The sequence below is a fragment of the Lipotes vexillifer genome, unplaced genomic scaffold (genome assembly GCF_000442215.2).
Source record: "Lipotes vexillifer unplaced genomic scaffold, Lipotes_vexillifer_v1.1 scaffold1306, whole genome shotgun sequence".
NCBI lineage: Eukaryota > Metazoa > Chordata > Mammalia > Artiodactyla > Lipotidae > Lipotes > Lipotes vexillifer.
In genome coordinates, this window is record NW_006786512.1 from 1,057,242 (window position 1) to 1,078,421 (window position 21,180).

General features: G+C 43.4%; 1 protein-coding gene across 5 annotated transcripts in view; it reads left to right on the plus strand.

Moving 5' to 3' along the window:
* Window positions 1–21,180, plus strand: part of RAPGEF4 (Rap guanine nucleotide exchange factor 4) — a 352,267-nt gene that overhangs the window by 274,740 nt on the left and 56,347 nt on the right. For all 5 annotated transcript variants that reach the window (XM_007458842.1, XM_007458843.1, XM_007458844.1 and 2 more), the window contains 5 exons: window positions 10,097–10,181; window positions 12,543–12,603; window positions 14,667–14,743; window positions 15,148–15,294; window positions 17,173–17,288. In XM_007458842.1, the coding sequence (XP_007458904.1) occupies window positions 10,097–10,181; window positions 12,543–12,603; window positions 14,667–14,743; window positions 15,148–15,294; window positions 17,173–17,288 (486 nt within the window). The remainder of the gene's footprint in view (window positions 1–10,096; window positions 10,182–12,542; window positions 12,604–14,666; window positions 14,744–15,147; window positions 15,295–17,172; window positions 17,289–21,180) is intronic.

Below are 21,180 nucleotides of genomic sequence, written 5' to 3' on the forward strand. Positions count from 1 at the left end.
TATATATATATATATATATATAAACACATAAGAGAACTGTTGGTAGGTTCTGGAGTCTTCCAAATGGGTAAGAAACTCATAAGCTTGAGTTCATTTATTTCGTGTGATTGAGTAATATTTTCTAATATATCCTATGGGGCATAAGATTGAAAGGAAACAATTTAAGATAATCAAGTGATATGAGAAAATACCAGAAGGGGGAAGGAGGATTGTTTATCAGTCAGTTGGCTACATTAAGACAGCCTCCACCCTCCGTTTCACGCACTTGCTCTAGAGGGCACTTGAGAGGCTGTGTGTTTTCGTTAGCAGAGCCTGCTTTTTTTGTTTGTTTGTTTGTTTTTGTTTTTTTGTGGTAAGCGGGCCTCTCACTGTTGTGGCCTCTCCCGTTGCGGAGCACAGGCTCCGGACGCACAGGCTCAGCGGCCATGGCTCACGGGCCCAGCCGCTCCGCGACATGTGGGATCTTCCCGTGTCCCCTGCATCGGCAGGCAGACTCTCAACCACTGCACCACCAGGGAAGCCCGAGCCTGCTTTTAATAGGGTCTTTACCTGTCCAAGCTGTTTTGGAGGGTGTGAAATTTGAAATCCTGATAGTTACAGGGAAATGTGTTTCCTCAGGGGAACCCAGATTAGCAAGCCTAAAATGCGTGGTGCCTAGGGGTTTGATTTCTGTTGGGATGTGCCAAGAGAATGTTCAGAGTTATGAAGTCCATCCTCGGATGCAAATCAGATGAAAAGAGAAGCATGACTGAAAGAGCTAATCTTTATGAAATTTAAAAAAAAAAAAAAGATTTTATTGTGATTCTTTTTCTTCACTGCGTGACAAACTTTGCCTTTGTTTTTCCTGGAAAGATTTCTGTGCCCTAAGTGTAAGCTTGTGGAATTTACCAGAAGAAATGATTGCAGTAAGTGGGCCATTCGTTTCTTGAGTTTAGATTTGCCTCTCCCCTATGAAAGCAATTTACCACTTATTCCTTATGTTTACATGCCCAGGAACGCAACTATTGGATTGCTGCCATTAGGATTCAGATTTGGGAGACAGACAGATGGGTGTAGCTGCCATTTACAGTTTAGAGATCATTATTGGATTGCCTCAAGATTTTTATGACTTTTTACTGTTAAAGTCAATCTGTTCCTCATATAGAAAATTTGGAAACTACTGAAAAGACTCAAAGAAGAATAAATAACACCTGCCAATCACATCTTCCAGAGATAATTATTATTAACGTTTTGGTGCCTATCCCTCTGGTTATTTTTCAATCCCTAACTTTTTACAGTTAATAATATGTCATGGCATTCTCTTTTAACCTTAAATATTTTTTAAAGGTGGGATTTTTAGTAGGTGCATAGTGGTCTATCCTCTGAATGCTCCTCAGTGCATTCAGTTTGTCATGGTTGGATGTTTAGGTTCATTCTCAAGCCCTTTCTTCTTAAGAGCAGCAGAAAATAATATTCTAGGGCTCTTCTTCCCAGAACAAAGAAAGAATTCCTAAGCTGGCAGGGGTGCAGGAGTGGGGTTGTGGCTAGAAAGATGTCAAGAAAGTTCCAGCAGGGAAGCAAAGGAGTGCCCAGACCAGGAGTGCTGGTAAATGTGGCTGGAGAGTTAGGCTGAGGTCAGATTGACGAAGGTGTGCTTCTGTGTTCCTTGGATATTATTTTATAGCCATTTGGGGCACCGTTGACTGGTTTAAAGCGAGATGTGGCATGGCCAGCTTCGCAGTAGGTAGGTTTCTCTGCTATCTGTAAAGAATGGATTGGAGGGGCTGAGACTAAAGATAGAACGCCAGATATTCAGTTTTATGAGATTACAATTAGTTATATTTTGAGAAGTTAATGACAGCATTTGCAATACATACAAATGTAATTCTAAGCACAAGAGCCCCAGATTCTAGTCTTACCAAGTTACCAGTAAGTCCCCCAACATCTCCAGATTACAGATCTCTTAAACTATAAATTTAATACCTGCTTACTCTCTCCCAGTTTCACAAAGGGATTGTGAATGGAAAAACAAATGTATTTAATCACAGCCATTTATTGAACACACGTGTGCTAGGCACTGTGTTCAACAGTTGTCTAATTCAATTCTTTCAACAGAACCATGAGGTAGTTATTAATATTATCCCTATTTTATGGATTAGGAAAGTGAGGCGTAGGTTAAGTCATTTGCCTGTGTTCATCCTGAAAGTGGTGGACTGAGGATTTGGTCCAGGTCTTTCTGACTCTGGATCCTGTGTTCTGTTCTGTGGTCTACCACCTATCCCAGGCCAAAAGAGGCTTCAGAACGGTCTCTTGGCTTTGTTCTTTGAGCATCACTGAGGAAAGATGTCATGGAAATCTGATTTTAAAATAATTATTGCAGAGTAGTCTCATCTCATTATTACTGTACAGACCTGGATGAAGTGCAAATGTACTGTAGAAAAAAATTATATCAACACACTAGCCAGGATCACAAACAAAACTTAACAACTAAAAATGAGTCACACTATACATTTTATATAGTGACCTCACATATATCGCCTCTTTGAACCTCAGAATATCTATGAACTGAGTAGGACTAATGTTATTATCCACAATTTACAGATGGAGAAATTGAGCTTAGTAGATGGCGAGTGTCTTCTTTAACATCACACAGTAGTATGTGTGGCTGAACCAGGAACTGAGCCCAAGTCTGCTTACTCCAAATCCAATTTCATTCATTTTTTTCATGGATAATAATCTTTCCTCTCTAATAGATTGCCTAAACTTCTTTCTCTCTGCTGGATTTACTGAACAAGCAGTGGAGTCCAAAGAAATATGGATAATCTATCTGTCCCTGATTCATGAAGAATTAATTTTTATAAGGAAAAATAATACATCCACATGGCATCTGCTCAAAAAACATTTGCATTTTCTATCTGACATATATGTCTTATACACAAAGGCAGGTTGCTATGCTGTCTGCTTCTATCCAAATTTGTTTGTTTTTCTCAACTTGCTGCTTAGGTGTTTTAAAGGAAAATATTTATAGTTGTACCTTTTAAAAGGTTTAATGGTACACTTCTGTCGTGCCCTTATAGTAGACACTTCTGCTGGGAGAATTTCTGGCATATTCGGTTTCTAAACATGAAAAACCTCAAATCACACTGTCCCCAAAACACTTAGCCCTCAGAGGCCCTGAATCACAGAACCCTTACCCCATGTCCTGATGGGGATGACTTCATTTCTCTCAAATATTCATGAAGCTTTTACCCTTAACTGCAGTTGTAAACTGTATTCATTTCCAACTTCACGAAGAAGGGAAGAATCCCTGTGTGCACCGGCCTTGCTATCAGAACTAGAAAATGCCTAATTGTATCTGATAAGCTTAAGATGTCCTTTTCTGGGTTCAAGGTAAGGTGAGGGGTGATGGTGTGGCAGGGAAGTGAGCAGACAGAGCTGGGCAGGACACCTTAAATGGCAGGTCACCAAGCTCCTGGAATGACTCAAGCAATTAACTGCTAACTCTTGGGAAGCAAGGGTCCTGGGAGGTGAAAAGAGAAAGAAACAAACATGTTGTGCTGGTTTTTTAGACAAGGGGGTGGAAAAACACACCAAACTTCCCTTTAAGGGAAGGGGGGTGAGGTGAGATCTCAAGATATGAAGAGTGTTGGGAAATGATCCACACTTGAGAAATGACTTGAAAGCAGGAGAATCAGGTGGGTTGAGGTGAAGTGTTGCCACCAAAATAAAGCATTCCACCCCCAAGAAAAAAATAATAAAACATTTCCTTTATTTTGACACTTGATCAGGTCTTACTTAGATATTTATAACGTTGACTTTTCTGGGTACCTTCCCCATGCACCAGGGAATACGTCTACTAGGCGACAGTTCTCGAAGAACTGGGCCTTTTCACCTGCCTAGGTTACCACTGGCCACGCCAGTGTGCCTGCTTAGTGCCTGGACGAATCCCTCATTTTATCCACGTTCCAGTAACTGAGTTGCTCTGTCTCTGACCTTGATAAATTCCTTGATAAAACTGTATTTACCAGCAGCTTCCAATATCACCTGAGTCCTCCCATCCTTTAATGTATAAAATGCCTCTCCCTCCATCCCCGTTTATTATCTTGTCTGTAACTAAGGCATTGCTGCTGGAATGCATCCCCCGCAGAAACTAGGCCTTTCCACAGCAGGATCCAACAAATCCACATCAATGTGGCACCACGCAGATTTGTAAAGAAGCAGGGATGCCTAATACCTCTCCCTGTGACATCCGGAGAAGGGCGAGTAAAGACCAGGTACATTCACCGGCTGCCACTCAGAGCAGCCGGGAGAGTCAATTCACTTCCCCAGCCTCGCATGTCCTCTGTGAAGGTGCGTTGGGAGTTCCCTCCTCCCGCGCCGGGCACAGTGTTCCCCTGACTCTTGAAAGCCAAATTGCCTTCAGTCCTTGGGACCCTTTCATTACTGTTGGAACAGGCTGGGGGCTGATCTGCAGGATCTCTTCTCCAGTTTTTTCTCTGTCCGCCCCACAAAGACCAAAGCATGAGAGGTACTTAATGCCACTGTTTGCCACGACGAGCCCGCTTTTGTTCAGTGACCGTGGTAGGGAAGGCTCCATGTTAGATGTGGTGTCGGGCACTCTTCCCGGGGGTGGGGTACATCGAGAGGAGAGAGCTTTCGTCTGTTTCCAGAGCAGAGAGGTGAGTCTCTTCTGAGACACTAGATGGCACAGCGGCTCTGAGCGGGCGACTCCGGCTTGGCTGGGCTTGTTCTGTCACTGCGGCCACAGAGTCCACTGGGATGGGGGAGGGGCTCCTATTTGATTCGGTGGATGCAGGCTGGCCACACCGACTTTCACTCCATCTGGCCTCCTCTCTGGGACCTCCCTCAACTTTCAACCCTAACAGCACATCCATGGAAACACCTCGTGGCACACCTCTCCCGAACGCTTTTGCTGCTTTGTTAACTGTGAATATGCTCATTTTCTAAAGCAAGTCTCTTCACACCCTGCAGTCCTGACTTCTCTCACCTTGCTAAAACATGTGCTGTAAACAGGACCAAAAAGTTGGCTCCTACCTGGGTGGATCGCCCAGGGACAGTGGCCTGCCCTGTGATGACACTGACCACTGTAGACCACAGGCTCGTTTTTGTTTTGTTTTGTTTCTTTTTTCCCTTTTATTCGGGATGTTATTTAGGACTCGCAGACTGAAAACTGTTTCTAGGCTTTGTTCCGTTCTGTTTCAAATGGCTGTCACGGGTTTCTCCAGGGCATCCAGCAAGCCCCGTGGAAGTCTATATTTCTTCGTTTTGGTTATTGATGAATGGAGGTCCAGGGCTAGAATAAATTCCCCATGGGTCTCTGCAGGTTGACCATCCACGCTCCCACCCCTGTGAAGGCAGTGGGGGCCATGCTTCCGGACAGGCCTTGCTTTATCAGAGGCATGAGGCGGGCAGGCAGGGTGAAGCCACTACCGTCTTCCCACTAGTTGCCAAATGAAGGAGGCTCTCCCAGAGCAGAGCCCTTCCCGGGATGTCCCTCCTGGGAGAGCTGCCACTTCTTTCCGTCCTCTGAGTCTGGCAGGAGGGCCCAGGCCTCTGCTTCCTTCTCAGGCTCCTTCTGGAGCGGGTCGCGAGCTGTAGCCTGGCAGTGAACCCTGGGGCAGGCTGCTGCTCGGCGCATAGAGTGGGAGAGGGACCCAGCGGCCCCCTGTCCTGAATGGAGCAGTATTTTGATGAGCGCTGGGACCCTCTCCTGCCCTTGTCTTGTCAGCAGTGCTGTCTCCCTCCTGTGATGGTCTCTTCTGTGAGTCCAGAGCTGTGTCTGCCTCCAGACACATCTCAGCCGTTCTATCCCTATCTGCTTCCTGTCACCCAAGAATTCCTGAAACTCTCAGGTCCACGGATAGTGCTATGTTATGGTTTGTCGTGGTGACATTACTTATTTTCAGTGCTGTTTTGGATTTTTAAATATCTTTCCTATCAGACCTTTAACATGGCAGACAAAATTCTGACCATAAAAAGGGGTCCTACCCAACAGGTGCTGCTTGGCCTTTCATGGTCATCTCCGTCCAGGCCCCCACTGATCTGGACTTAGTTAGACTGAATAACTTCAGCTGGTCTAAAATGGTAACTTCTTAAAACTGGATGAATAAATTTATAATCCTACAGAAAAATCTGTCTTTTCTATCTTTGAATGGGATTTGGAGTAACAGGTGAGATCCAACATTTTCATCCTGTCTCCTCCCTCCATTAACAATTAACTACTTACCATGACACTTATGTGTGCCGTACCCAAAGTGAGTTGTGTCATGGGCACCTTGTCCTAACGGACCTTCAGTGGGAAGGATAACAGAGCATAAGCCCCTGTTTCCTTCAGGCCACAGAACAAGAACTGGTCCTTGGCACTGCTGCCATCTCCCCTGGGCAGACCTTGACTTCACCACGAATCCTGAGAACTTGTGCATGCATTCATCTGATGAGATGGATTGAACACCCTCCCCCTTAATAATGCCATCCTGCATGTGTGCCATATTTCCAATGTATGAATGCTTCGTGTATATTAACTCGTTTAATCTTTACAACAATCCGGTTTATTATCCCTATTTTTACAGATGTAGGGACAAGGCACTAGACCAATTGGGCACCTAAGGAAGTTCCTGTTTTAGACCTCAAATCCTGTTTCTGTTTTTAGCTTAGCACCCTTTGCACTACCAGATGCTGCTTCTCTTGAGAAGAGCAGAGTATAAAATCACGGATTTTTAAGCAAATAACATCCTTCACAGTATGTTGTAATTGCCACAGCAGTTGGATCATGTGCCATGGAAGAATAAATTTTGGAGAACCAGTTTTACCTAGGCGAGAGGACATCTGAGCTGGGCTTGAAGCAGGAAAAAATAAAAAATCCCAGGCAAAGAGAGGAGCACGTGAAGAGTCTTGGAGGCGAGAAAGAGCTTCGCGTGTCTGAGGACCAGGGAGATGTCTGGTTATCCCTGGAGCAAAGAACATAGACAGCCATGAGGGAAGGTGTGAAGAGAGGAAAGAGAGATGCGTCTAGGAAAGTCAGTTGAGACCTGCTTTAAAAGAGCCTTGTATGATGAAGAGGGAGCACTTCTGGACAGACTGAGCTTGTGGCACTTGTGGGTTGTCTGGCAGTTGGCGGCCAGGAAGCTGTCGGAGCTCAAGAGAGAAATCTGTTTGGAGATAAAGATGTAGGTCTCGGCATCGTATAGATGAAAGTTGGGGACTTTTCCCACGGAGAGAAGGTAGAATGAAGTGAGAACAGAGCTGAAGGCGGCAGAGCCTGGGGGGCACAGCACAATTCAAGAGGTGAACAAAAAAACAACAGCTCATAAAGGACACTGAGAAGAAATGTCTGGAAGACCAGGGAGAGATCGAGGAGGGCAGTGGCCTGGGCGAGGAGAGCCTCAGGCCGTGCTCAGTAGTGTGGGGCAGTGGGAAGTTGAGTGGGTTTCGAAAATAGCCTGAAAGTTGCCATCTTTACCTGTCTTCTCCCACACTTTGGTGCAGGTCCTAAGACTAACTAAGCGGCTCAAAGGGCAGCCGTGACCCACTGCCCAATTTTCAGTATGCTGCATTGAGGGTCTGACAGATTTCATCATCATCTGTTTTAACCCTTGGATGAAATTCAGTGATCTTTAATATAATGGGATTTATAGATCCTAAAGGCAGCATTTATTTTTTTAATCTGTAAAACTTGATCGGTGTGGATTTCATGTTATTATGTGAAAACTCTTCCTAAACTCATAGGTGTCTGCTCCCCAAATTCCAACTCTGAATCTGTCAAGATTTTAGAGCTAAATTCTAACCCTGTCTTTTCCCAGCTGAGTTTTTCTCCTCCCTCCATAACAGCCCGCTCCACGGAGTTGAGAACGAGACTTGGCGGCCCTTTTCCCCTTTAGCCAGGCTTCTAGGAGGGTCCATGCTATTTGCGGCTGATGTCAAGTAGCAGGAACAGCAGGGCTGCGCCTTGTGCTGAAGAGCCATAATCCTATTACGCCCACCTTGAGACTTCACATTAGCTGCCTCTATAGTAGCAGATGGGCTGAGGTGACTCAATTGACTTTTAAATCTCCAAGGGTCCTAGTTTCAAAATCCCCATGTCTAAGTCAAGTAGTAGATTAGGCCCCTTGCTAAGAAGACCTGGCTCCTTCAGAGTCCCTGGGGCCATAGCTTTTCCTTCGGTGGGTCCCCTACTTTCTGCATTCCACTAGATTGGGGCACAGTGTATCCTTAAGTGGCGCTCCTTGGCAGGAGGTGAACCTGGCTGGCATCTCCCTGGGTCATGGATTTAGTACAGGCAGGCATTAGGAAATATACCCTCTGTTGTTTCTATAAGAGATGGGTATCATATTCTTTTGTTTGTGTTAAAGCTGTCCTTGAGAAGGTAATGCCCAAGGGATGCAAAGAGTTTTCTTCCTCCAGTTAGCTCCCATTTGATCTGGAATATAGTTGCAAAATTATCTAACTCAGCTCTTTTAGAATATCTACAATTCAGTTTCGATAGCCCCAAGTACTTATCTAATAATTGACTAAGTTCTGGATGTAATTTGCTGAACCAAGTGTCATACTTAATTTGTAAGTTTGTTTTTCTCTTGCAAGGGTTTAAGTTTTGAATATCACTTTGCTGGGGTTTATTTTTCGCTCACTCAAATAAATATGCAGATACCTTCCCATTCGCCACTTCCTTTAGCTCTCACATCACTCTCAGAAAGGTATTGTCCCCAGTTTACAGATGAAACTGAGCCTCTGATGTCACACAGCTGGTGAGTGGTTGCGCCAAGGTTAAAACCTGATCTTCAGACTCTAAACCCAGTGCTCTGCTCAGTACACCAACACTCCCTGAATTTATTTGATCAAGGAACACTCTTTAAAATACAGTGTAATGATGGAACACCATCGGCAGCTCATTGAGGTTTAAATGTTTAATATACAGAAACATTAAATAATACCACAAGTTATTGAAATTTTAGGACAAAATGCATAAGACAGATGATGATTATGTAATAGGTAACACTCATGACTATAGCAGTTAGCTGAGAGTGAATGTCACCTGTCCATCAATGTGGAGATTGACTTCCTAGCACTCTCAGAATTAATAACACATTTGTTTGTTTTTTAGTTTCAAAAACATATTAGTCAGGGTTTCTTATACTGGAGAGAGCAATAGAAAATCCAAATTACTGACCAGTCATGCCTTTTACCATCGATGTATAATTAAACTCTATTAGTGATTCCAGAATTATTATAGACATGAAAGATGATTAGCAATCCACTCAGTCCTCCCATGCCAAAATGTCCATAATACCCACAAGCCCCAGACTATTAGATACTAGTTTTATAATAAATTATAGGGAAAGGCAGACTATTAGATACTAGCTTTATAATAAGTTATAGGGAAAAAACTGTACATAGTATACTGATTAACATCTCATGGAACAGTAGTCCTCCATGGAGCAGAGTTGGGGAAATGCAGGTGTATTCTTCCCTTCTTTCCCTCTTTTGCTAATCCCACACACTACTGTTTGCCTTCTGCCCATCTCATGCCCTCACTTCCCCAGGGATAGGTGAGAAAATGTTGTCTATATGCATCCTTTATCTGAGTCCTGTGGTGGAAGCATATTACATAACCCCAAACAATAGTGACAACAGCATTATTATTCTTTTAAGCTAAGATACCAGGATCCCAAGAAATTTGGATTGATCATCAGGTTGATTGAACCAATAGTTCCTAGTGATGCTAAACGATAAGTTTGTTGTTATTGATTAAGGTAGTGATGAAAAGCAATTTTGTAGAATGATCATCTACAAAGTAAGAGGTCAGTTAGACAACTGCAGTGTGAACAGAGATGTTCTTCCCTCTGCGTTGGAAAGGAAGAGGATTATGTGCCCTTCTGATTTCTCCTACGTCCTTCCGTCAAGGAACATGTCGTTCATGTCAAAAATCCCTTTAGGAACGATCATAGCATAATCTCTCCCTCTGCCGATGTTTTTTTAATCGGGATTTCTCCTAAGAATTCCCTGAACATGTTACTGACCCCCGAAGTCACCTCTATATTTCAAGCCCTTAGCAATGACTTTTATCTCATTATTTCCTTGTTACTTTTTTTTTTCTTTGTAGACCTGGCCAGAGGACCGTGGATGACCTAGAAATTATCTATGAAGAACTCCTTCACATTAAAGCTTTATCCCATCTTTCTACCACGGTAAGTTGTCTCTTAGCTGAGGCAGCGGGGAGGGATGCACAGTTTGAGTTAAATGCACTGTTAGGCCTGAAGGAGAGTATTGGAGAGTGTGGGCGAGGGGCAGGAACGCCTGAATTCTCCCTCACAAACGCCCCTCCTGTTTCTCACGAGATGCTAAGGAAGCTACGCCCATGTGCAATCACCAAAAAAGGATCAAGTATCACTACGTTATTAGTAGCTGCCCTAAACACCAAGGCAGCATGATGTGAGTAGAATTGGAACATATGCTTCAAACTTCCTGAGTCTTGGAACCCGCATACCTAGACAGGAGAGCCAGGCCTTAAGAGGGGTGTCCCTTCCATGACATATAGAGCCGCGTGCGGGAGCGGGGCTGGGGGGGGGGGGAGAAATCAAGATGACCAGCCCTGGCCCAAGGGGCCAGCTCTGGCCAGGTTTGCTGCCAAATTGAGAAGGGAAGCAGAAGGTGCAAGAGAGCATTAGTTCAGATATTTTAGGGCACAGGAACAGTACCTGCTAGTGAAAAATGGCCCAACGGCCGTATCTGACTCTGAACTTTTACGTGACTAGGGTATTTAGAAGAACAGTGGACAGAAATGTCTCCTGCCATAGGAGGGACAGAGAAACACAATTTCCAGGCAACACAAGTCTCCTATATGCTAATAATTCAATAATAATGATGATAATGATAATAAAAGAAGCTGTTTCAGCATCCACGGATCACAGGTTTTATGCTGGACTCCTCAGCAACGTCTCTCTGCTTAATCTGTCTTTCATTCCCAGCTCACTAGGCGATATTATGCTGTCACTGTCACATGGTGGCAGTGCCTGTAGTCCCTGCTCTGCGGGGGTAGAGTTCAGGTCTCCACTGAGAGCAGTGAGGCCTTCACCACAACCCTAAGCAGAAGGGTTCCAGATCCTTCCCCCTTCAACCCAGACAGGACTGCCTTCACATCCTTCCCACTCCCTGCACTACTGGGGATCCGGAAGCTTGCTCACCTACATGGAGTATCCAGGGGTCTGGTCCAGCCCAGGCTCCCCTCCCTCCCACCGCCCTGCTGTCATCTTCACTCTCTCCATGGTGGGCTAGGTCTAATGCCCCGGGGGCCTCACCCGGGGAGCTCCTGCATCTGTAGGGGCAGCAGCTGAGGCTCCACGAGCTCATGCTGGAGAGGGAAGTGAGAGAAGACCCCTTTTCCCTACCTGTTGTCCGGGTCCCCAGCATGCGTATGTTCTAACTTCCCCAGCCTTGGTGGAATTGGGAGGATTGTGGGTAGTGGAAAGGAGGAGTCTCCTACCTCAAATCCCAGATAGCCAGGCACTGTGGAAGATCTCAGGTTATTTGGTTCTTAGGGAGAGAGAACATAATTTGGGACCATAGTTTGGAATTTTAAAAAAATAGCTCACACATTTAAGCTTTATTATTCAACTTCAAGACATTGAGTTTTCTAACATGTTTGCAGTGATGCCTGGTGTGTGATGCACAGAAGAGCCTCCAGGAGCAAGAGTCATGATATTGTGGTTGCTCTCACCCTCTCACCAAGATGAAAGATAGGCAAAGCAATTGCCTAGTTCATACATGTGAAACCAAGTTTAAACAGTCTCTAGGGAGATTGTCTTATATGAATTAGCTTATGAAACAGCTTTTGTAAAAGCTTTAAGAGTCTGGTGGCACAAGACATGGACGCAACGTAAATGTCCATCGACAGATAAATGGATAAAGAAGATGTGGTACATATATACAATGGAATACTACTCAGCCATAAAAAAGAATGAAATAATGCCATTTGTAGCAACATGGATGGACCTAGAGATTATCATACTAAGTGAAGTAAGTCAGACAAAGACAAATAGCATATGATATCTCCTATATGTGGAACCTAAAAAAAGTATACAAAGGAACTTATTTACAAGACAGAAATAGACTCACAGATATAGAAAACAAACTTAGGGCTACCAAAGGAGAAGGAAGGGAGAGATATATTAGAAATTTGATAATAACAGATATACATTACTATGTATAAAACAGATAAACAACAAGGTCCTAATGTATAGCACAGGGAACTATATTCAATATCTTGTAATAAACTAAAATGGAAAAGAATCTGAAAATATATTATATATATATATGCATAACTGAATCACTTTGCTATACATTGTAAATCAACTATACTTCCATCTGTTAAAAAACTAAAAAAAATCTAGTGGCACATCTAGTGGAAGTGGTTCTAGACAGGAGGAGCAGCAAAGCAGAGTGGGACGTGTCCGCGTGGAAGTCAGCACTGTTCAGAAAGAGAACAAGTCCCTCCCCAACCGCCCCCCCAAATCTGGCCTTTCCCCACATTCTTTCTCCTTTCCTTCTAGGTGAAACGGGAGTTAGCAGGTGTTCTCGTTTTCGAGTCTCACGCCAAAGGAGGAACCGTGTGTAAGTGAAGACTGTAATCGTGCATGGTGCCTGGCTGGCCCCCTCCCGAGGATGTGCCATGGGAGCCTGACTGCAAATGCTCCCCTTTCTTGGGCCTGGGTCTGACTTGCCAGGATGTCATGTGGCACCATTTGTTTTTCTGGACCTGTGATTATTCCCAGCACGTATCCCTTACTCTGCAGCCCGCTGGGTTTTGGGTGCCAGCCTGGGAGCAGTTGCCAGCCTGTGTCTCCACTTGCTCCCTCCCCTGCTGGCTCAAGGCAGTGTTTAAAGAGGGTGAGATGAAGTCAGTGCTCTTCAGTGGGGACCCCAGGCAAAACCTTCTCACAGTGACCTCACTTCAGTTTGTGGCTTGAGAGGAACTAATCTATCTCTTGAGAGGCTAGTTAGACTGGCACACTCTCCTGCCTTCTTGTTCTTCTCTCATTTTCCCTATCAGCTCCAAGCCTGAGAGAATTTCTTTGCCCCAAATATTTATGCAATACTAATATGTAGTATCTCTCCAGCATGCACATTGTAGTTTAGTTCTGTGATCATATTTGGGAGCAAGAAATTGAAATTTCATATTAATAAAAGTGAGCAAGGGCTTCCCTGGTGGCGCAGTGGTTGAGAGTCCGCCTGCCGATGCAGGGGACACGGGTTCGCGCCCCAGTCCGGGAGGATCCCACGTGCCGTGGTGCGGCTGGGCCCGTGAGCCGTGGCCGCTGAGCCTGCGCGTCCGGAGCCTGTGCTCCGCAACGGGAGAGGCCACAACAGTGAGGGGCCCGCGTACCGGGAAAAAAAAAAAAAGTGAGCAAAATTATTTCGGCTGGCATTTCCCACTAGTCCTACAAAACCCTTCTTGAAAAACATGGTTAGTGGTGTATTCAGATCAGGAAATGCCTCTTTCTCTAATCTCTCTTGGAGAATAGTAACACACACCAGCATGCTACCTTTCTCAGGAGTTCTACAGTAAAGATAAATTTCACACCATGTAAACTGACACTTCCTAAACCCAGTGAAACATAGAAAACGTTTATAATGGACACCTGTTAACTTTTCAAGAGACATCCTTTGGAAAATCTTGCTCTTTCTTCAGACTGAGTTGTTAGTCAAATAAGCAGAGACCATGAATTGTAAAAGCAAAAAGAATTAAAAATGAGTTTCAAATATTTTACTTTTAGTCATCAAAAGTGGTATTTCTAACACTGATATTTAGTTTAGTAAGAATGTCTTTTCTTTACATTTTAAAGGTTCACTTTTTTTTTTTTTTTTTGCGGTACGCGGGCCTCTCACCGCTGTGGCCTCTCCCGTTGCGGAGCACAGGCTCCGGACGCGCAGGCTCAGCGGCCATGGCTCACGGGCCCAGCCGCTCCGCGGCATGTGGGATCTTCCCGGACCGGGGCACGAACCCGTGTCCCCTGCATCGGCAGGCGGACTCTCAACCACCGCGCCACCAGGGAAGCCCACAAACACCTTTTTAAAAAACATTTTTTATCAAATAGTAACCTTATGCCATATTTTTTCATATTTTCATTTTTTACATTTTCTAAAAAATGAAATTCTACATTTGAAGGCTCCTTGTTCCCTCCTTTATCTCATTCCTCTCTTCCCCTCCCCAAGGTAACTCCTACCCTATATGATGCGGTTATCATTCCAACCCATTTTTTAAAAAATATGTAGATATGCATCCATCAACACTATGTAGTGCTGATTTGCATGTTTTCAAACTTCACTTTACCATTCAGAATACTTTTAAAAACTGTGTTCTATAGCTTAGTAAGTTTTGATGAATTGTGGGGGGAAATGTATTGCTTTAAGGAATGGATAGCTGGTGAATTTGTATCTAGTGAATACGTATCTTTAGGGCACAGCAAGGAGTGCAGTATTTCTGTTCCTTTCACATTCTAAAGAAAAGGAAGTAATATTCCACGTGAATAAGTTCGTATTTGCCAGTAATTTTTTTTCCCTTCTGGAATTAAATGCATAATTCTGGGGACTTAAAAATGATGATTTGATAAGCTGTAATTTATACTGATGTGCTTCTACTCTTGTCATAAGTCTTTTCATCTTTTTGCATCTAGTGTTTAACCAGGGGGAAGAAGGCACCTCCTGGTACATTATTCTAAAAGGATCAGTGAATGTAGTCATTTATGGCAAGGTATATATATCTTTTTTCTTTCTGAAACTTTATTATGCTCCATATACTAGTGGTTCTAAGTATTAACAACTTAATGCTACAATTAAACTTGCTACAACATTGTTACTCTATGCAGAAAAGACATTATAGCATCTCTAATCATAAATTATCTAAGTTATTATACTCAGAGTAGTACTGAACTTTCTGGGGCTCCTGGATTATAATGTATACATTTAAGTTAGGCCCTAGCCCAGATTACTCAATGAAAGAGAAATGAAACATTATAACGTAATTATCTGATTTCCCCCCACACTTGACATCCCTGGGTACAGCCTGTTGACATATACAGTGTTTTGGTGGGAGGGCAGGTGGGTGTTTGCTCCCTTTCAGGGATCACCTTCATCTGGATGTGTTGCTCTCTCCAGGGTGTGGTCTGCACGCTGCACGAAGGCGATGACTTTGGCAAGTTAGCGCTAGTGAATGATGCCCCGAGAGCTGCCTCCATCGTCTTGCGAGAAGATAACTGCCATTTCTTAAGAGTAGACAAGGAGGATTTTAACCGGATCCTGAGGGTGAGTCCAAGGTGAAGTGTGGCTGAGGGGCACTGCATTTTCACTTTTGCCAGATAAGAAGAATGAGTGTAGTGTTAATTGAGCCAGCACTGTGACTAATGAATGCTCTAGGGCCAAAGGGCCTTGCTTACAAACCTGGCATGTTCAATGTGCTGGGGTGGGTTCTGGGGTCCAGAGGTGATATTCCAGTAAAGCTGCAAATGTGCCGTGCTGTGCTGGACCAAATAACCCTGCACACACCTGAACTGGTCCATGAGCCCTGAAGACAAATAGGGATGCCTTGGCAAAATGTCAAAGCCTGAGACATTTCTCTTTGCAATCCTAGGTTTCCCCTTTTGTGTCCTTCCCCGTCTCCCTCTCCATGTCTTTCTCTATCCTAAACCTCCTGTCTCTTCCCAAATCTGAATCCTTCTCATATGCTCACACTCCCTCTGGATTTATTAAGTGACTACATTTTAGTGGCAGTTAATGTCCACCATGGTTACTCTAACCAAGCATTTTCATTTCAAGTGCTTTTTGTCAAATTGCTTCACACTAAAGGAATTTCAGACTCTGGCAAGTAGGTGAAGAATAGTTGGGGTTGTAGGAGGAGCGATGAGATTGCACTTAGAGATGGCTCTGCAGATGGGCCTAATGGAAGCTTGTTAAAGTATTTGTGAGAGTGGGTGATGGTCCCTAGGTTCTCCCCACCATCCAGCTCCTGGTCCCTTGCGAGGGACAACCCAGCTTTAGCTGGTGGAAGCCTGATTGTGGACCGCTGGGCATGGTGATATTGTCCCAGGGGTGTCCCAGCACCCCTGGCCTTTCAGGTGGCCCATGGTCTATCCCACCTCACCCAGAGACACTGTTCCCTCCAGGATCACTTTGCTCTTTCCCCTTCCCTGCTGGCTCACAGAGCAGACTCCTTTCTATGCCTTTCCCAGCCTGAGCATCTTTCTCTCTCCTACCCTAAAATCCTAAATGCACCTTCTGTGCTTTCTGGTACATTTGGCATTATTTAATGAAGATTTACAGTCTCGTTCCCATTCCTTATGTGTGGACACCTATTCGTACACAACCTTAAGCTTTTGCCTTTGGCAGCAAAATTACTGACAACAAAGTTTGTCTGAGGAATGCGTTCTCTTGATGCAAAAAAAGTTAAGTTAAAGATTAAAGCATTGACTAATATAGAGAAAAACGCCACATGGAATTTGATTTGGTTTTTATCCAGTCTCTTAAAATAGGAACCAAATGAGAAGGAAACGTGCATTAAGATTTTTTAAGAAATTATTTTTTAATGACATGGAAATTTGAACTTTACTCTTTTGGAAGTTGACACACATGAAGTTTGCACTCAGCCACAATTATTCTTTGAAAGAATCAGATTAGGACCATTATCATGGATGTAATTTATAAAATTATTCCAAATAACTGAAAAGTGTTTTTAACACATTTCAAACTGATAGTTTTTACAAGTCTTTTTATTAGAGGGAAAACAGGCCACTCCTAAGTAAAGTAAGTACCCTCAGAAGATAATCAGAATGAAAGAACGCTGCTGAAGCTGAGTGCTATTTGCCACACATATTTATCAAGAATAAGTGCACTGGCTCCTCTCTCTCTCCGCTGTACCACCCTCTCCCAAAGGTTTCTCTGAGCACACTCCTCTCTCCTCAGCTGATTTTCTGCATCTCGGGTAACAGCAGACTTTTAAAACCACGTGCCTCCAACCTCATCTGGTCCTTTCTCTGACCGTTCCAGCCCTTGACTTTGAAAATGACTTAATTTGTAGATGCAACAATTAGCATCACAAGCACCAAATGAGTTTCTGAAGCATTTGAAATTTTTTTCATTGTCTGAGAAAACGGCAGCATCTGTATGTGGTGTAATTTGTATTTGCAGGACGTTGAGGCGAATACAGTCAGACTTAAAGAACATGACCAAGATGTCTTGGTGCTGGAGAAGGTCCCAGCAGGGAACAGGGCTTCTAATCAAGGAAACTCACAGCCTCAGCAAAAGTAGGTTTGCATCCAACACTGCAATTGCCAGACTGTGATTAACCTTTTCACATGGTATCATCATCTCTACAATAGCACGTTCTCCTTTTTTGTGGAAGACGGCAGTGTCTGTGACTTTTTTTCTCTCTATTGACTAATCACACATCGTGTAGAGTATAATGTATCCGTTTCTGGCGCTGCGTCGAGCTCGGTGCTGCCTAGAGTAATTCGGGGGAGAATACTCCCCCACTGTAAAAACACTCCCTCTGTCTGTGTGCAACTGTAATAGCTTGGAGCAGAAGGCAATAGCTTTGGAGAAAACAGTGGGAATAGGAGTGCCAGGCAGCTCAAGGTAGGCCCCTGGGTGTGGAGAACCTTTGGTATTTGAATTTCACATGTAGGATTTCTCAAGAAGTGTTTTCATCGTGCGGTCAGAATGAGCATCTTCGATGGAAACCCACACTTCAAATATAACACAGTCTATTTTTTTAAAAATATGTATTTATTTAGGCCGCAATGGGTCTTAGTTGCGGCACGCGGGCTTCTTAGTTGCGGCATGTGGGATCTGGTTCCCAGACCAGGGATCGAACCCAGGCCCCCTGCATTGGGAGCGCAGAGTCTTACCCACTGGACCACCAGGCAAGTCCCAACACAGTCTATTGACTGTGGCCTGGAAACATCCATTTGGCCTCATGCATACTTATTCCTGCTAACGTCTGAAGGGTATTTGCTTCACATTTAGCATCAGGTCACCCATTTAACTTGACTCTTTTTCTGTATGTCTATGTTCGGTTCTATCTTTTGCTGCAGCTTCTTACATGAGACTTCTTTTAATCAAATGTATGAACATTTGAATAGTTAGGGAAATTAGGAAATGTAGCTCTAAGAAATTATTAAAAAATTACAGAATCTCATTTTTTAAATAAACGTTAATTTTTAATCTTAGAGTAATAAAAACACCAATTCTGTAGGTAAAGAAATGTGGCCACAGACTATGTTGAAATGGAGTGCATCCCAAGTATTTTCCTTTTTTTGCCAAGTAAACGGGATGTTCCCACTAATCAACACACTCACCATAAATGATGAGTTTTCATTGTTTAGACTGAAAGCCCAAGGCTCAGACATTTCATCTGGATGAGTCAACATATCTGCAAAGAAGGCAGGAAGAAATACAGTGTTATTGAAGAGCCGTAGTACATCTTGCATATTTTATCTAATCCTTATTACAAGCCCTTTTAACAGGTGATGGAAAAATTTAGGCTCAGAGAAGGGAGTTCCTTGCCCAGGATGACAACACTTTTAATGATACAGCTTGCATTCAAGTCCAGCTTGACCAACTTCTGAGTCTATGCTCCTTTAGCCTCACAACTTACTCTAGCAAAATATGGTATATAGATACTCTCTCCTCAACACTATCTAGTAAACGTTGCAAAGCAATATATTTCAAAAGGGCTGACATAAAATAGACTATATAAGAAACTATCCCTTCACTTACAAACCTGTAAAATTACCATCCAGAATTCTTTATTATTTTTCTATTTTTCACTACTATGCATTCTTGAAAAATGTTCAAATGTTTTTCAGCAGTTGTCCTTCCAGCCCACAAAGGAGGATGGGAATGAAAATATTTTTTATGTGAAGTCTGGGATGACCCCCAGTGATTTTCTTTAGTGCTCTTAAGTATAACTAGACCATTTTATAGTGGTCATCTACATTCTTTAATAATGCCTCAGATGTCTCAGGAAAATTTTGCTACCTGAAAAAGTAAGGCTTAAATTCTTCATAACCTTAAAACATTTGACCAAGAGGGCCCCGGAGGCCCCCTTCCTTCACCTCATATATGGCATGGGAAGATGATCAAAAGCGTTTGCCTGTTACAACAGCTTCCATTCAGAGTGCTCTCCAAATATAGACTTTTTTATGAAATCAAACTAAAGGGAAAAGGAGAGCCCACACGCATTCAATTTATTTTAGGCCTAGATCTGATTTCTGTCATATCTCCTTATTTGTGTCCAGTAGGCCAATCTAAATTTCTTACATAATTCACAGCCTCGTGCATGTTCACAGCACACCATTTAGGAAATATCAGGCATACACAGAGATGCACCGTGCCAACCATTCCCTGAAGAGTAAGAAGCCACCCTTTCAAAGGGTCATTTTCTGTGTTGAGTTTTCCCGAGCCAGACCAGAGTTGAAAAGGGGGGGCCGTGTAAGTGAATTTTGGCCTGATGTTCTGGACAACTCGAAGCACGTGGCAACAACCGTGTCTCTGGAGGGACTTAAAATTTAGGATCCTTTAGGGCCCCCGTCTCCTCAGAACTTACCTTTTTTCAGCTCAAAGAGGGTCACCATGTTGGTGCTGATAACGTTGTTTTTCTGATTTACCTTTACCCTGGGAAATCCAAAACAGTTTGTGCATACAGTTGGCCCTCCGTATCTGGGGGTTCCACATCCATAGATTCAACCAACCACAGATGGAAAATATCTGGAAAAAAAAAATTTTCAAAAAGTTCCCAAAAGCAAAACTTGAATTTGCCACACACTGGCAACTGTTTAAACAGCATTTACACTGTATTTACGACTATTTACATAGCATTTACATTGTATTAGGTATTACAAGTAATGTAGAGATGATTTAAAGTATATAAGAAGAAAAAAATAAAAATAAAGTATATGAGAAGAAGTGTGTAGGTTATATGCAAACACTACGCCATCTTACACAAGGAACTTGGGCATCCGTGGATTTTGGTACCTGCGGGGGTCCTGGAACCGACCCCCTGTGGATACCGAGGGATGACTGTACATTTTATTTTTTTTTAATTTTTTTTTTAACATCTTTATTGCGGTATAATTGCTTTACAGTGGTGTGTTAGTTTCTGCTTTATAACAAAGTGAATCAGTTATACATATACATATGTTCCCGTATCTCTTCCCTCTTCGTCGCCCTCCCTCCCGCCCTCCCTATCCCACCCCTCCAGGCGGTCACAAAGCACCGAGCCGATATCCCTGTGCCGTGCGGCTTGACTGTACATTTTAAACGTTCAAAACTGCCTGACTCTCCTCAAGCCACTCAACTCTGAGTGTGATATTAAAATGTCAATAGCAAGACAGTATTTCTCATGTTGGATAAACTATATGAAGCCCTCAAATATTTACCATTTTGGATATCTTCTGCTCTGTGGTTATGTGGGTTTTAATAAGAGAGAATTTGAAATGACTATTCCTGTCTTTAGTGACTGTGTTGCTTTTTCCTTAGACTATCAACCACCCAATCGTTCAACTCCATCCTGTTTGCAGAAAGATAGTCTCTTTTAGGCACCATTCCCCACCTCTTTTTTTTTGTTCTGGTTGCAGATAGATGTGTCCTCATTTCCAGACTTGGTGTTAGAAAAAGATTTTTCTCTCTCAAGTTTAGAACCTCACAGCTTAGATAATATAACCAATCAGGGTTCTCTTTAACTTGGACTACAGTGACTTCTTCATGCAATAAACTGAAGAGAGCCACACTGTCTGGTCTACAAGTCTTCTCCATTTAAACAGAGGTCAAGCAGTAGGCACCTGGCAGTGTCCAGCCTGAAAGAAAGTAATAACATGTTTCAGCCAAGCCCAGAGCTGCAAGATCACAGGCCAGAAGCTCCCTGTCCCTCCCTCTTCAGAGTTCCTGGTCCCGAGAGATTACCAACCCCTGAATAGCCTTCTGTGGAGCTGAGAAGAGAGATAGGGTAGGGTAAGGCAGTTGTACCACTAGAGGAAGACTTTGGCAGCAAAAGCCAAGGTGCCCTGATGTCTGCAATTGACCAGGTGGGCAGAGAGTAGAGACGCCATTTTCTCTTACTAGTGAGCCGAGAGCATTCAAGGCTTGCCACCCAGGTAAGCCTTTATTCTTTTTTTTTTTTTTTTTTTTTTTTTTTTG